At 41.8% G+C, this 18,257-nt stretch overlaps 1 protein-coding gene across 2 annotated transcripts in view; it reads left to right on the top strand.

The window, feature by feature from the left end:
• The window catches only part of RAP1GAP2 (RAP1 GTPase activating protein 2), a 1,085,931-nt gene that overhangs the window by 188,947 nt on the left and 878,727 nt on the right, over positions 1 to 18,257 (top strand). The window contains exon 1 of one of the 2 annotated variants that reach the window (XM_073565585.1): positions 17,003 to 17,142. The exons of the other annotated variant lie outside the window; for it this stretch is intronic. Within the exon in view, the coding sequence (XP_073421686.1) occupies positions 17,099 to 17,142 (44 nt within the window). The 5' untranslated portion in view covers positions 17,003 to 17,098. Of the gene's footprint in view, positions 1 to 17,002; positions 17,143 to 18,257 lie in introns of those variants that run through there. 2 annotated transcript variants of the gene reach the window in all.

Raw genomic sequence — 18,257 nt, 5'->3', positions numbered from 1 at the left:
CATCGGGCGATGCCTGCTACCATGACAGTGATTGACACATTAGCCAATGATGGGACAGTAGTAGTCCCATCATCCGGCTAATGTGTTAAATGTAAAAAAAAAAAAAAAAAAAAAAAAAAAAATTACATGCTACATACATACAACATGCATACTACATACATGCTACATTCATACTACATACTACATACATGCTACATTCATACTACATGCAACATACATACTACATATATACTACATACATACTACATGCTACATACATACTACATATATACTACATGCATGCTACATACATACTGCATGCATGCTACATACATACTACATGCTACATATATACTACATGCATGCTACATACATACTACATGCTACATACATACCACATACATACTACATATATACTACATGCATGCTACATACATACTACATATATACTACATGCATGCTACATACATACTACATGCTACATACATACTACATACATACTACATATATACTACATACATGCTACATACATACTACATGCATGCTACATACATACTACATGCTACATGCATGCTACATACATACTACATATATACTACATGCATGCTACATACATACTACATGCTACATGCATGCTACATACATACTACATACATACTACATATATACTACATACATACAATACATTCATACAATACATACATAGACATACAGTACATATAACATAGAGTAACATACTTACCAATACTTGTCACATTGTTCCCCGAAGCCATTGTCTTTCCGGAATAAATATTAACATAACAAACCACAAAAATACTCACCCACGATCCGAAGCAGTCCACGAGTGTGTCCCACGACGATCTTGGGTAGAGAACTGCAGCATCAGATGATGCTGCCGTTCTCTACGGGCTGCAGGAATCCAATGACGGAAGGTAGGTATCCTTCCGCACTGTATTCCTCCGCCACTTAAAAAAAAAAAAGTCCCTAGTCTCACTTTATGCCATTGCTGTGTGGGAAATTCCCACACAGCAATGGCATAAAGTGAGACTAGGGACTTTTTTTTTTTTTAAGTGGCGGAGGAATACAGTGCGGAAGGATACCTACCTTCCGTCATTGGTTTCCTGCAGCCCGTAGAGAACGGCAGCAACAGCTGATGCTGCAGTTCTCTACCCAAGATCGTCGTGGGACACACTCGTGGACTGCTTCGGATCGTGGGTGAGTATTTTTGTGGTTTGTTATGTTAATATTTATTCCGGAAAGACAATGGCTTCGGGGAACAATGTGACAAGTATTGGTAAGTATGTTACTCTATGTTATATGTACTGTATGTCTATGTATGTATTGTATGAATGTATTGTATGTATGTAGTATATATGTAGTATGTATGTAGTATGTATGTAGCATGCATGTAGCATGTAGTATGTATGTAGCATGCATGTAGTATATATGTAGTATGTATGTAGCATGCATGTAGTATGTATGTAGCATGCATGTAGTATGTATGTAGCATGTATGTAGTATATATGTAGTATGTATGTAGTATGTATGTAGCATGTAGTATGTATGTAGCATGCATGTAGTATATATGTAGTATGTATGTAGCATGCATGTAGTATATATGTAGTATGTATGTGGTATGTATGTAGCATGTAGTATGTATGTAGCATGCATGTAGTATATATGTAGCATGTAGTATGTATGTAGCATGCATGCAGTATGTATGTAGCATGCATGTAGTATATATGTAGTATGTATGTAGCATGTAGTATGTATGTAGTATATATGTAGTATGTATGTTGCATGTAGTATGAATGTAGCATGTATGTAGTATGTAGTATGAATGTAGCATGTATGTAGTATGCATGTTGTATGTATGTAGCATGTAATTTTTTTTTTTTTTTTTTTTTTTTTTTTACATTTAACACATTAGCCGGATGATGGGACTACTACTGTCCCATCATTGGCTAATGTGTCAATCACTGTCATGGTAGCAGGCATCGCCCGATGGGACTTGTAGTCCCATCGGACGATGCCTGCACAGACCCCCGGAGCCTGCACAGACCACCGGCAGGCCGGCACAGCCCCCCGGCAGGCCGGCACAGCCCCCCGGCAGGCCGGCACAGCGCCCCGGCAGGCCGGCACAGCCCCCCGGCAGGCCGGCACAGCCCCCCGGAGCCTGCACAGCCCCCCGGCAGGCCGGCACAGCCCCCCGGCAGGCCGGCACAGCCCCCCGGCAGGCCGGCACAGCCCCCCCGGAGCCTGCACAGACCACCGGCAGGCCGGCACAGACCACCGGAGCCTGCACAGACCCCCTGGCAGGCCGGCACAGCCCCCCGAAAGGCCCGTACAGACCCCAGAGAGGCTGTACAAGGGCAGGAAAGGGTTTTTCTTATTCCGATACCGGAAGTCCCATAGACTTGAATGGGACTTCCGGTATCGGAATCGGCGATACCGATACTCTTTTTAAAGATCGGCCGATACCATCCGATACGATACTTTGAAGTATCGGATGGTATCGCTCAACTCTAATGATCAGTGATAAAAATTCTCCATTAAATGTCACCTGCTTAACCCAGCAGGAAGTATGGCGGTGTCTAAAAATCACTAAAATTGACAAATCCCCGGGCCCGGATGGGATACACCCCCAAGTACTGCAGGAATTAAGTACAGTCATAGATAGACCATTATTTTTAATCTTTAAAGATTCCATAATAACAGGGTCTGTACCACAGGACTGGTGTATGGCAAATGTGGTGCCAATATTCAAAAAGGGGACAAAAACTGAACTTGGAAATTATAGGCCAGTAAGTTTAACCTCAACTGTGGGTAAAATCCTGGAGGGTTTTCTAAGAGATAATATACTGGAGTATCTGAAGAAGAATAACCTCATGACCCAATATCAACATGGGTTTACAAGGGACCATTCCTGTCAGACTAATCTGATAAGCTTTTATGAAGAGGTAAGTTCCAGACTGGACCAAGGGAATGCAGTGGACATGGTGTACATGGACTTTTCAAAAGCTTTTGATACGGTGCCACACAAAAGCTTGATACATAAAATGAGAACAATGGGGATAGGGGAAGATATGTGTAAGTGGGTTAAGAGCTGGCTCAGGGATAGGAAACAAAGGGTGGTTATTAATGGAGCACACTCGGACTGGGTCACGGTTAGCAGTGGGGTATCACAGGGGTCAGTATTGGGCCCGCTTCTTTTTAACATATTTATTAATGACCTTGTAGGGGGCATAGAGAGTAGAATTTCAATATTTGCAGATGACACTAAACTCTGCAGGGTAATCAATACAGAGGAGGACAATTTTATATTACAGGGGGATTTATGTAAACTAGGAGCTTGGACTGATATATTGCAAATGAGCTTTAATGGGGATAAATGTAAGGTCATGCACTTGGGTAGAACGAACAAGATGTATAATTATGTGCTTAATTGTAAAACACTGGGCAAAACTGCCAATGAAAAAGACCTTGGTGTATGTGTGGATGACAAACTCATATTTAGTGGCCAGTGTCAGGCAGCTGCTGCAAAGGCAAATAAAATAATGGGATGCATTAAAAGAGGCATAGATGCTCATGAGGAGAACATAATTTTACCTCTATATAAGTCACTAGTGCGACCACACTTAGAATACTGCGTACAGTTCTGGTCTCCGGTGTATAAGAAAGACATAGCTGAACTGGAGCGGGTGCAGAGATGAGTGGCCAAGGTTATTAGGGAATTGGGGGATCTGCAATACTAAGACAGGTTATTACACTTGGGGTTATTTAGTTTGAAAAATCGAAGGCTTAGAGGTGATCTTATTACAATGTATAAATATATGCGGAGACAGTACAAAGACCTTTCTAATGATCTTTTTACTCTTAGACCTGTGACGGGGACAAGGGGGCATCCTCTACGTCTGGAGGAAAGAAGGTTGTAATGAGTGATTCCCTAGTAAAATTTAAGACGGGACTGGATGCCTTTCTTGAAAAGTATAATATTACAGGGTATATACACTAGTTTCCTTAATATTGCGTTGATCCAGGGAGCTAGTCTGATTGCCGTATGTGGAGTCAGGAAGGAATTTTTTTCCCCAATGTGAAGCTTACTGTTTGCCACATGGGTTTTTTTTTTGCCTTCCTCTGGATCAACATGTTAGGGCAAGTTAGGATAGGATATGGGTGGAACTAGATGGACTTCAAGTCTTCCATCAACCTTAATAACTATGTTACTATGTTAAATAATAATAGGATGGAAATAAGGTGCATTCGCAGCCCGGGGTCCACCATGCAGAGATGTTAACTTCTGCTCAGTAATGGCGGACACAAAATGGTATCGCACTGAACACATGTGGGATAAACGCCACCCAGTGTGTAGTAGCAACTGATTCTGTTGCTTCACAGAGCCACGGAACCACAGAACACAGATGCCGTACCCTGTTGACTGTCACAGGGCACAGCTGAGTCAGCACTAGTGTACAGTCACAAGACTCTGCCCCAAGGACGTGGGGTAAGAGCCTATTTAGACCCACTAAGCGCACGGCAAAACACCTGCGAACGCTACAATGGAGTGCAGACCAAATGCACAGTTACGCACAGGCAAAGTCACTACTTGAAGCTAGTCCCTGACTCAGCCTCCTACCTGCACTAACAGCGTAGGCACTAACTGGCAAAGCTGAACAACACATGCGTACCAAGGGTAGGGGTTTCATAATGAGTCATTCACCTGAGACATTCATACATGCATACAACTCTCACTCCATATGGTCTATACTAGCGCATGGCCGGGCGGCCATGCAAACCTTTTTTAGTAGCAGCCTTTCGGGACCTTCCCAGAGGTCCAATCGAAGGAGCAATAGGACCTGAGCATGTGACCTCTGAATTAAAAAGAGAGGTCATCCCACAGGCATGCTCAGTAGGCTGAAAGAATGACTTAGTCCCAGGAACTGCTTGTTGCTGGCTAGTGCGGATTGCTATCACTGAACCAGTGGTGGCAGTAGCAACCAAACTGACAGTACTAGCCTGAGCAAGACGCCGGGATCGGCCTCTCTGCTGAGCAGCTCCCTCTGCGGTTGAGACTGGATGAGAGACCGCAGAAGGCAAGGCTTGGGATTCCTCCTGTGCAGAGGAAGAAACCCAATGCCTAACTATATATATATATATATACAGTATATGATGAAAGTATGGTTAATAATGTAACTTTCAATACAAAAATAAATACACTGCACATCAAACATTATTTTATATGACCTCCAAGAGTTTTAAGTACAGATCATTTAGGCTGTGAATGAACAAGTTGGCGATAGTTTACAATATCTATCTTCTTCCATTCTTCAAGAATGACCTGTTTCAGAGCCTGGTTGCTCGACGAGGAGAGGTAATCAACATATCTCTTTAGAATTCCCCATAGGTGTTCGGTTGTGTTCAGATCAAGAGATGACCACTGAATCACTTTCACCTGTTCTTCAGAAATGCAACACAGGCCTAGATGTTTTTTTTAGATCACTGTCTTGTTGGAAAAGGACATGTCTACCAAGGGCACATAGTGATGGTAGCATCTTCTGTTTCAATATAGAGCAGTACATCTGTGAATTCATGATTCCATCAATGAAATATATCTCACCAACACCAGCAGCACTCATGCAGACCCACATAAAGACACTGCCACCACTATGTTTCACTGTAGGCACCATGCATTTTCTTTCCACTCCTCACTGGCTTCTCTGTGATCTGCATTAATTTTCCTACTCTTACCTTCTGTCATGTATACATATTAAAAATTGCACCTCATATAAGAGCTAATTGAGACATGATTTTTTTCTTGTACAAGTTTTATTTGTGTTTTCCACGGATAGCACTCATACCTCTTACAGCCTACAGGGCTGCTCACATGACCAAGTATTTTTGCTGACTGAATCGTCTGCTCAAATTCACAGCTATGTTTGTTATTTATTCGAGTGTCAGTGATCAGTCAAAATTGCCTAAGTGATTCTACCGGTCAATGTTTGATTTAATCCGAGTTTAATTGTTTTTAACTGATCAATTTCTAACAGTCAATAGATAAAAAAAGTTCAAACAGTCTTCATCTATATATATAATCATCTTATTCTGTCTGTCTGTAACCGAAATCTCGCGTCACTGATTGGTCGCGGCCACTAGGCCGCGACCAATCAGCGACAGGCGCAGTGCGCAGGCGCAGTCCGGAATTCAAAGGATGCACGCCACCACTACCGTGAGTCATCTCCAGCCACACGCACCTCAGCGGCGACACAGCCGGGAAATGACCGGTGCTAGCCGGTACCCAGGGTCCGGAGGAGAGGAGACTCCTCCGGACCCTGGGTACCATCAACCTGTAAAAAATAGAATTAAAATAAAAAAGAGTGATATACTCACCTTCCGACGGCCTCTGGACTCTTTCTCTCCTCTCCACGCTCCCGGCATTTTCCGTTCCCAGTAATGCTTTGCGCCAAAGACCGCTGATGATGTCGCGCTCTCGCGAGAATGACGTCAGCAGCGGTCTTTGGCGCAAAGCATTACTGGGAACAGAAGATGCCGGGAGCATGGAGAGGAGGGACAGAGTCCGGGGGCCGTCGGAAGGTGAGCATATGTAAAAAATAGAATTAAAATAAAAAATAGTGATATACTCACCATCCAACAGCCCCCGGACTCGTTCCCTCCTCTCACCACGCGCCCGGCACCTTCCTGTCCCAGTAATGCTTTGCGTGAAATACCGCTGATGACGTCACTCTGGCCGTATTCTAAAGTACCCGATGCTTTAGAATCAGGCCAACATCTAGTGTCTCATAAAAAAAAGGGAAAAATTACAGATGCATCTTGGATGACATATGAAAAGAAATCTTTCCATTTCTCTGTGACGTTTAACACATGGATGTGTAAATACAGCCTAAGAATGGAGATTGGCCACGAGGTATTAGTATAAGCTATCCCTACTGCTTGTAAGCTAACTCAAGCAAAGCATTTTGCGCTACTTTGGCCATCAAAACACAACAAAAACCTGACATAAAATGTAAAGTATGAACATAACCTTAGTTTTATTTATTTTGGCATAATCTATACTTATTTTAAAGCTAGTGTCAGACAGCTGTAGATTCTGCCTTCCCAGAAAATCGGATCAATTATGGTAATGACACTCCAATCAAACTCTGATCCAAATTTGATCACAGTGTCAGCCTAGTGTGGTCCGATTCTCTCAGATGAGAGAAGCATAGAACACTGTGACTTGAAGATGGAGAACAAAATATCTCCATCTTCTCCATTCTATGAGTCCATGGAAATTATACTACTTGGAGGTCATCCGAGTGCAGTCCAATATTTTCCATGCACCCGTAGACTTGAAAGGGGGTGGCATCTAATGTCGAATTGAATGCAGAATCTGTCAGTGAAAAAAATCGTGCATCAGCACTACCCCATTGAATAACATTTTTTAAGAAATGTGCCTAAATGAGTAAATTTTATGGTTCTAGTAATTTTCCATGTAATTGAGTATTTAGCTTGGAAAGACATTAACACTACTGATACTTTTATCTAGCAAAATAAGGTAGCCCGTTCCAATGCAAAATGTGTTGGTTAGTTACAATTATCATATTTAGGGTGTTTATCCCTTAAGATGTTGAGTATTTCAGAATTTATTCTTTTGTTTCTATTGATTTTTTTTAAAGACAATCTGTCAGGTTTTTGCTATCTCATCTGAGAGGAGCATAATGTAGACAAAGACACCCTGAATCTAATGAGGTATTTATTAGTTTACTGGGCGTAGGAGTTCTGGCACAATCAAAGTTTTTAGATTTAGCAATGCAGCAGAGCTGAGAAAGCTAACCCCGGCCACATCATGCTCTGTATATATAATACACATAAACAGTCAGCTGCTTATCATAGAAGGGGGCGTGTTGGAGTACCAGGCACAGGCTGCTGTAGACCAGCAGTCATAAGCTCCTGGTGCTAAAGTAATCATAGTAAGCAAACAAAAGCATAGAGCTTGATAAGAGAGGCATTGCTGAATTCTGTATTTTAACTCCTACAGAATACTGTCTTCAGATTGCATAGCAAAAAGCTGCTGACAGATTCCATTTAAAAGGTGCTCATACCTCAGTCTGGCCAGTGTTATGAATGCTGAAAGGAGAGTAAGCCGCTACCAAGCACCTCAAGATCACCTCAGGATCAAATGTGGAAATCATCATGCCCTATCTTTTTTTTTACTTTACTGTTGACAGAGTGGAGTGGTCCTCATATACATAAGATATTCCTTCTGCTCATCCAAACTCAGTGGATTTGGCTGACTTTGCTCTACAGAGTATGCTGACATTTAGAATCTTGTTAATTAACTGACTTTCCTTCTCTCATAGGGATATGGCCAGTACATATGAATAGGGTTTCTACAATCTCTATTCAGATGAATAGAACAGTTGCAAAACCTCTGGTTTTCTCTTTTAAAATTTTCTTTATTTCTTTTTTGTTAAACTACAATAAATTTTAAATTACCAGTGATTTATTATCTTCACAAACCTCTCCAGGAATGAGAAGAACATTGCCCAGGTCTTTCAATCTGTTGACCAAATTGAATTTATATTGACACCTTTTGATAGAGCATCTTACATTTATTAGGATCCTGTTTCCAAAACAATTTATTTTTCATGGTCTCTGCTTTGGGGTTATATGCTATCAGAGCTTATTGTCAGGCCATGTACAATATCACTTAGGTCTTGTGCGGTAACATTGTTGTGATTATATTTTGCCATCAGTTTTATTATTCTGACATTGCTCTTTATTCTTTTTTTTATTAAGTTTTTCTTACTTATGGCTTCCTAAACCTCTTTTTATGCATTGTTTGGTTATTTACACTCCATTATGTGGAGATATTGGGGTTAATGTATATTTGATTTATTATTTACATGTGGGTGGAAAACTACTTAAATATTTTCCAGATCTAATGTATAAAGCCTGATTGACAGATTTTCTTGTAGAATTGTAGAAGGTTAGATACCTGGTAAGCTGTCAAGAGTGGAAGCAGCCATATTGGAGGCATGAGCTTCCTCGATTGTCTGTGTGGACACACAGGCGGGTCAGCGGGTGCCTTGGTAAGCTAACTGAAACCGCATGGACCAGAGATCATCCCACCAAATGCCAGCTCTTTTCAACATGGGCATAATGCTCAGACAACAAAGAGTGAGGGTAAAACAGTGTGTCAAAACTGTCCCAGCAAAATACCCAAGATGGTGCAAATTACAGCATCTCACACTTCAGCTGACTCACTGGTATAAAAGCAGCTGTTACTTCAGAACGTCTAGGGCCAACTACACGAGGAATGGCGTAAAAAATAAATAAAACTAGTTCTAGACCTGCTGATGATTTGTTCATTCTGCCTCCCAAAGATTGCAGTAAGGCTCGGCTCACATTTATCCTGCGCTCTAACTTGAGTGCTTACATCGGGGTTTCCATATAAAACTCTGAAATACATGATTCAGATGGAACCTCTAGTGGAAGATGTCCTTTAATGAGGCAGATGGAGTCACTTTGGACATTTTCTGGCCTATGATCCGGCTGTGTCCGTCTTTTTAGGCGTGCATAAAAGCACGGTCCGCCACAGTTTTGTGCACTTCTGAAAAGAAGAACACCACTGGACAGAGGCCAGACAGAGTCCAAAGTAACTCTGCTGACTCATTATAGTGAATGGACCAGTCGGGTATGTTATCTCAATTACATCATTCTGAGATTTAGATGAAAACCCTGATGTAAGTGCTTAGCGTAAAGCGCAGGATAAAAGTAATACCAAACTTTATGTAAAATGTGGCCAATAAAAGCTTCAATTCAATCCACAAAAAAACAAGTCTCCACTCAGGTCTGTCATCTGTTAGCAGAAATATAGGGGCTTCCACATTACTGGTAGCACAAAGTCTTTGGAAAAGCACTATGGCCAAAATAAATTCAACAAACTCTACACTCCTAAATTCAAAAGCCCCGCTCCTTTCTGAGCCCCACAGTGTGCCTAAACCACATTTAGTGTCCACGTTTGGCATTTTTGTAGCAATGAGAGCCTGCCTAACTTATGGGTACATGTCTCCAAAAGCATCATCTGGGCATTACAACATACTAGGCACTACAACGTACCAGGCACTGCAATAGCCGATTTGCAATTTTCACTCAGCAACATTCATTACTGCTTGTGTCTGGAAAACACCCATGGAGTAAAAAAAAATCACTACACCTGTAGATAAATTCATAAAGGGGTATTATTTCCAAATTGGATCACTTGAGGGGGTATACTGCTCTTCTATCCCTTAGCAGCTCTGTATATGGAGTCCGCAAACTATTCTAGGAAAACCTGCACTCCAGGAGTCAAATAGTTCTCCGTCCCTCACGAGTCTTGCCGTGTGGCTAAGCACTACTATACAGCCACATATGGGTTATTTCTACGCTCAGCAGAATTTGTGTAACAAATATTTGTTGTCCTTTTAGTGGTATAAAATTTAGTGACACACTTGTGGTGTCAATATAATCATTGCACTGAATTAATGGAAAGGTGTAGTTTGTAAAATGGGGTCACTTATGAGAAATTGCACAACAAATTTTTGGGGTCATTTTCTCCTGCTATCCTTGTGAGAATTAAAAAGTTTGGGGCTAAAAGAATATTTTTGTGGGGAAATATTTTTTTTTTCATTTTCACAGTTCCGCATTGTAAAATTCTGTGAAGCACCTGTAGGTTCAAGATGCTCACCACACATCAAGAAAAATTCCTTGAAGAGTTTAGTTTCCAAAATGGAGTCACATGTGGGAGTTTCCAGTGTTTAGGAACATCAGAGACTTTTTAAACACATAATGACATCTGCAAACTATTCCATTAAAGTCTGCGTTCCAAAACGATGCGATTTTCTTTATTTTCATGGCTCTATGTTATAAACTTCTATGAAGTACCTGGAGGTTCAAGATGCTTACCACATCTAGATAAATTCCTTGAGGGGTCTAGTTTCCAAAATGGAGTGACTTGTGGGGGGTTTCCACTGTTTAGAGACATCAGAGGTTCTGAAAAGGCAACATGGTGTCCGACCTCGATTCCAGCTATCTTTGCATTGAAAAAGTCAAACCGTGCGCTTTGCCTTCCGAGCCCTGCCATGTGCCCATGCAGTAGTTTTCCCACATATATGGGGTATCGGCGTACTCAGGAGAAATTGCATAACAAGTTTTGGGGTTCATTTTCTTCTGTTACCCTTGTAAAAATTTTAAATTTGGGGCTAAAATAAGATTTTTGTGAAAAAAAGTAAAATGTTATTTTTTTCTAGCGCTCTGCATTAATTCCTGTGAAGCACCAGAAGAGTTAATAAACTTATTGAATGTGATTTTGAGCACTATGAGGGGTGAAGTTTTTAGAACGGTGTTTTCTGTCATTTAGGCCCCCAAAAAGTCCCTTCAAGTGTAAGGTGGTCCCTAAAAAAATGGTTTTGTAAATTTTGTGGGAAAAATGAGAAATTGCTGATCAATTTTTAACCCTTCTAACTTCCTAACAAAAAAAAAATAATATTTAAAAAAAATATGCAGATGTAAAGTAGACATGTGGTAAATGTTATTAACTGCTTTGTGTGACACAACTCTCTGGTTTAAGGACATAAGATTTAAAAGTTTGAAAATTGTACCAAATAACCGCAAGTCATATTGTACTAATTTTACCACTATCATGAAGTACAATATGTCACAAAAAACAGACTCAATATCAGTGGAATAATGTGAAGTGTTCCAGAGTTATTACCACATAAAGTGACAATGGTCAGAATGGTAAACTTTTGCTTGGTCATGAAGGTGAAAGCAGGCGCAGGGGTGAAGGGAATAAAGGAATCAGAAAAAATATATCTTCTGGTTGGTCAATGTAATGTGGAGTTGTGGACCTCTCTTTGAGGAAGAGCCTTTGGTATTCTTAGAATGTTCCCCTGACGACCTTTTGGATTAACAGACATTTATTACATGTGTTTAATGGTAAAACAATTGTGACACTTACAAATCACACCTCTATGCGATGACATAAGGTGTAATTCTAAACGCACGGCCATTAATATGGAGTCGGTCCCTAGTTTTACAGCTTTAACAGCTTCCACTCTTCTGGGAAGACTTTCTAGAAGATTTTGAAGGAGTTTGTGGGAATATTTTACCCATTCATCCAGAAGAGCATTTATGAAGTCAAACACTGATGTTAGCTAAGATATTCTCAGTTTTGTTGTATCCCATGGTGTATGGTGGGATTTAAGTCAAGACTCTGTGTAGACCAGCCATGTTCTTCCAAACCAAAATCATCCAACAATGCTTGAAGAGAAAATAGCTTTGCCCAAATTGCCAGATAGAGTGATTTGTCATTCCAAAAACAGGTTTCACTACTGCAGAGTCCAATGGCAACAAGTTTTATTTTCAGCATTTCATCTGATGCCTAACACTGTGCTTTTTGATATCAGACTTGCTTGCAGCTGCTTGTCAATGGAAACCCATGACATGAAGCTGACAGCAGATAGCTTTTCTGCTGCTATTATGGAGGTTTGGAGCTCTGCAGTTGTTGGACTAGTTTAGCTTTGGCAACTTTTTCCACTCTGTGGTCTGCCACTTCTTGGCTGAGTTACATTGGTTCCTACTGTAAATGCTTCTGCTTTTCAATAATGTCACCCAGTTAATAATTGAATATTAAAAAGGGAAGAGATTTTACGAACTGTTTGTTACAATGGGGACATTCTATTACAGGACCATGATAGAATTCAGTGAGCTCTTTTTCAATAAGCCATTCTTTCACAAATGTTAGTAATAGCAGACTGCATGGTGAGGGGCTGGATTTTATACATCTGTGGCAAACGAACTGAATGAAAAACTAATGATTTACTAATGACTATTGAGGAGTATCACACTATGTTTCTACATATAGTACATTTTACAGGGTGGGCCATGTACATGGATACACATAAATAAAATGGGAATAGTTGGTGATATCAACTTCCTGTTCGTGGCACATTAGTATATGGGAGGGTGAAACTTTTCAAGATGGGTGGTGACCATGGCGGCCATTATGAAGTTGGCCATTTTGGATCCAACTTTATTTTTTCCAATGGAAAGAGGGTCATGTGACACATCAAACTTATTGAGAATTTCACAAGAAAAATAATAGTGTGCTAGGTTTTAACATAAATTTATTCTTTCACGAGTTATTTACAAGTTTCTCTTTGTTTACAGCCATTGACATGTCGCAGAGGTTAACACGTGAGGAGAAGATAGAAATTGTGTTGATGTCTGGTGAGCGCAGAACCCAGGTCATTGCAGTAGATTTCAATGCAAGACACCCTATGCAAAAAAAACTGTCACCATTCCGATTTTATTAAGGTGTATCCATATAAATGTCCCATCCCAAAAAATTTGCCTCATCACTGAACATAATGTTCTGTGTAAACTGAGGGTCCTGTTCCAATTTTTGTTTTGCCCATTCTGCAAATTCAGTGCACCGATCTGGGTCATACTCGTTGAGATGCTGCAGCAGCTGGATTTTATAAGGGTGCCATTTGTGAGTAGTTAATATCCGCTGAAGGGATGTTCGACTGATGCTGGGTCGCCCTCACACCCAGGGCAAGCGGGGTACTCGGTGCCGGGCCGGTGTCAGGGGGATGTGCTGCGGTGTCGGTGACCCGGTCCGTGGCCCTGGGCGCCCAATACCAATGGCTGAGATGTTGTAGTTTATATGGGAAGTTCGTGACGCCATCCATGGTGTTTGGCAACTAAGATGGTAAGCCAACGCTGCTTGCAGATCCACTGGGACTGATGGTGTGGTGCAGCAAAGATGGTGTAGCTCCCCACAGGTGGAGCTGTAGTCCCAGGGCAGAGTAGGTGCAATGGATGAGTAGAGGCACAGAGTGGTGTAGATGTTGATACCCAGATGTAGCGGTGCTGATGCGAGAATGAATGGAGGACACCAGAGCTTGCAGTTTCAAAGCTTTACTCACAGTTCGTAGTGCACACCGGTGCCTGCTTCAGTACCGTGTCCTCCGGGGCAGAGGACCAGCCAACCTCCAGGCAAGATAGGACTCTCCTCACCAGCACCCGCCAAACATGTGTCTCTCTGAACGACTCCGCCAATGCGCCTTGTGGTGTGAAGCACTCCAGTACTTAGTTACCCTGGAATACCTCCTTCTAGATGTTCCTAGAGCTCTCACTTGTATGACAGACAGCTGTAGCCTGCTTCGGGGACTCCCTTCTCCTGAATCCCGGCTCTCTATCAGCTTGCTGTTGTGTCCCAAGTCGTGGTTGGGAGTAGTGCGTTTACAGCCAACTACTCCACCGGTGTCTGCTGCAGAACCATAAGTGTCCATACAACCTCGGGGACCGGGCCCCGGCCTTGCGCTGAGAACCTATAGGCAGGGTTCCTATCCAACCCACTCCTCCCCTCTGTTCTCTCTCATCTTCGTTCCGTACTTGTCTTTCTCTCTTATGGAAATGCAGGTTACAGTTCTACGTCTCTCTCCTTCTCCTTCCTTTCCTGTGCCAGCTGGCTCAGGTCACTGAGGCAGCTGCAGCACTCCTTCCTCCATCCCTTCTTCCAGGGACCTCTGGGGCTCACCCCAGACTTCCCTCTCAGACTGTCATGAGACTGACCTCAGACTCCCCTGTCATCCTATCTTTCCCCTTCTTTTTATACTAACTCCACCCACCTCCCAGCACATCTCGTGTTATGAAGCAGGGTTCCACAAAAGGCGCTCTGCTACACCCTGAGACTAAAGCTGCAATGTGGCCCTGCTGAACTATCCTGTGTGTGGGATGCAGGTGTTGGAGTGTGGCAAGGAGTTCCCACCTTACCTGGATGGTGGGGCACTACACTTTAGGAGAAGGTGCAGTACCTCTGTGGCGACTGAGCCTCAGGGGCGCCACAATGCCATGTTTGTTGAAAAGCACGAACCAACCGATCAGCATGAACAGATCGCGCCGGGACCCAAGATTGCTCCTCCGGACTGTAACCCCTCCAGTGTACCAAGTACTGAAGAGAGCTACGAAACATTCGAGAGTCAACAATATGTTCAACTTCATATTCTGTTTGAGGCAGAGGAGGTGGAGACCCAGCAGAGGAAGGTACAAACGATTTAAGCAGGGACTTATGAAATACATTGGGGATACGAAGCGACGAACACAAACAGGTAGTCTGAACACAGTCTAAAGGTCAGTGAATATGGGTCAGGTCAGATTAACGCAGCAAGACAGATCAAGAACTCATCAGAGCCAGCTAAACACGTCGAAGGTAAGCAGTATAACTAGCACTGCACATAGGTTGCAGCACAGATATAAGTAGACCTGACACAGAAACGAGGCAGGGAAAATTAACCCCTGACATGAGCAGACCAAGAAAGGAGAGACAAGACAAAAACCCAGCCTGGCTCATGACAGCTGCGCACTTTTCTTGGCAAAAAGCCTCCAGTTCCAGTAAATTTCTGGGTTGTCTAGCATGAACTGTGCTCTTGAGATCTCCCCAGAGTGGCTCAGTGATATTGAGGTCAGGAGACTGAGATGGCCACTCCAGAACCTTCACTTTGTTCTGCTGTAGCCAATAACAGGTTGACTTGGCCTTGTGTTTTGGATCGTTGTTATGTTGGAACGTCCAAGTACGTCCTATACGCAGCTTCCGGGCTGATGAGTGCAAATTTGTCTCCAGTATTTGCTGGTAACATGCTGCATTCATCTTTCCTTCAACTTTGATCAAGTTTCCTGGGCCTTTGTAGCTCACACATCCCCAAAATATCAGCGATGCACCTCTGTGCTTTACAGTAGGAATGGTGTTCCTTTCATCATAGGCCTTGCTGACCTCTCTCCAAATGCAACATTTATGGTTGTGGCCAACAACAATTTTGGTCTCATCACTCCAAATTACCTTGTTCCAGATGTTTTGAGGCTTGTATCTGTGCTATTTTAAGTATTGTAGGCAAGATACTTTGTGGCATTTGCACAGTAATGGCTTTCTTCTGGTGACTCAACCATGCAGCCCATTTTTCTTCAAGTGCCTCCTTATTGTACATCTTGAAACAGCCACACCATTAGTTTTAAGAGAGTCCTGTATTTCAGCTGATGTTATTTGCAGGTTTTTCTTTGCATCCCGAACAAGTTTCCTGGCAGTTGTGGATGACATTTTTGTTGGTCTACCTGACCGTGGTTTTGCTTTTACAGAGCCCCTGATTTTCCATTTGTTAATCATAGTTTGAACACTGCTGACGGGCATTATCAATTCCTTGGATATATTTTTGTATCCCTTTCCTGTTTTATACAGCTCAACTACCTTTTCCCATTAATCCGTTGACAATTTTTTTGCTTTCCTCATGACTCACAATCTAGAAACGTGAGTGGCTGGATGAATGATGCAAGAGTCTGTCTGGATCCCAGAAACTCACTTAGCCTTTATGCACACACACCAATTACAAGCAAACTGGTCACAGGTGAGGATGTTACCTTTAGTAGCCATTCAAACCCATTTGTGTCAACTTCTGTGCACGTTATCAGGTCAAAATCCCCAGGGTAAGTGAACTTTTGATCAGGGTCATTTGGATGTTTTGGGTTGTCACTATGATTTAAAAAGAGAAAACACAGTAGTTTGACAATAAATGGCTTTACCCAACTACTAACCATGAGTGGAGAAAACGTTTTAGTGCTATCATTCATATTCTCTGAAAAAAAGGCAAATTCTGCCGGGGTATGTAAAAATTTTGAGCACAACTGTGTTGTTCTTGCAGAGAGTCCCTCTTGTGTCTATGTCTGCCAGTAGTCATTGAATACACGTACATACAAAAATGTGCACGTACAGTACAACAAAAAAGAAAAAGAAACATGCTCCAAAACTCCTCCTTAATAATAAGAAGTTCAGACAGTAGAATTAAGAGCTTCACAGGGTTGGTCAGCAGCAGAAGCACCACACAGGAAACTGAGAAGTGACTTTCCCACTAAGCTTGAAACACAAGACCTCAGGCAAACGGCGAAAGCAGCTTTACGTAGTCTTCCAATCTGAAAAAGCTCTCCTCCTCTCCTTGCCTACTGCTCCTCTCTCCTCTCCTGGCTGTGAACAGCTCAAGTGCACAAATCGTTGCTAGAGACGCTCGGTGGAGCAAGAACTGCACAGATGTTTAGAAGAAAACGCAGTGTTTCATTCGGCGGTTACGGCTGGTGGGTTTACTACTTGTCTTCTTTATTTCTTACAGTATGTTTATACCTGTGACTAATTCTATTTAGCTGATGCAGAGATAGCCTCTCATTTATGATATGATGCAGTCCACAGTTTACATAGGACTGCAGGTAACCCAATTGCATTATTCAGTGTTTTTGTGATATATGGCATTATAAAGGCATAAAAACCTAATGGGGGTCTGTTGGTTTAATTATATTTATTATAGATATAGGACTATTATATGGGATATATCATTATACTAGGTCTATGCGTTCTCCCCTTTTGGAAATAAAAGTTAGCGTTTATTTGTGGATTGTGCCATAGTAGTTATTGATGTGCAGTTCTGCAGAGGGAGGGTTTTGTTATAGTGACTCTCATTGTTCCCACAGTGCACAACTTGCTTGCTTATTTTGGAGAATCCTATACGTTATTTTATTGAAATGTCTCATTATAGCATGGAATCATTGGAACGTAATAGAAAAACTATTCCATAGTTAGTTAAGAGATTTTTACTTCCTTTTAACATCTACAAATATCTATCTATCTTTCTATCTATCTATCTATCTGTCTGTCTGTCTGTCTGTCTGTCTATCTATATATGTACAGTATATATTATTTTATTTGCATGGTTTTATTACTAACTGTAGACACAAAACAACATTTTTCCAAGAATCCAGACGTATCCTGATAAACCTCACATTTTTTTTGCTAAACTGTCAGGATTTTTCTTGTCTTTCTGGTATTGTTGACAGATAGAATAGGCAAAGATAATATTGCTGTTAGAATAATTTAAACCCCTGTAGAATCCCAGAAGACAAATGCAAATCACAGCAGATATACCCGGTAGTTTATAAGAACAATATAAATACTTTGGAACTTGTGGACTCTGTTCACACTTGGGCTGTTTTCACACTGGCAGGTATCGACTTTTAAACAAATCCATGATAGTGTGACAGATGAAATATCTGATGTCTGCAGAGGTCGCTGATGAACACTATTGACTTCAGTGCGGTTCCATTGGCCTTTGATACATTTATGGCAGGGGTGGGGTATCTTTTTTTCTGCCAAGGGCCATTTGAATATTTATACCATCCTTCGGGGGGCCGTACAAACT

The sequence above is a fragment of the Dendrobates tinctorius genome, unplaced genomic scaffold (genome assembly GCF_039654945.1).
Source record: "Dendrobates tinctorius isolate UK_male_01 unplaced genomic scaffold, ASM3965494v1 ptg000016l, whole genome shotgun sequence".
Classification (NCBI taxonomy): Eukaryota; Metazoa; Chordata; class Amphibia; order Anura; family Dendrobatidae; genus Dendrobates; species Dendrobates tinctorius.
This window is presented reverse-complemented; position numbering and strand designations above follow the sequence as displayed.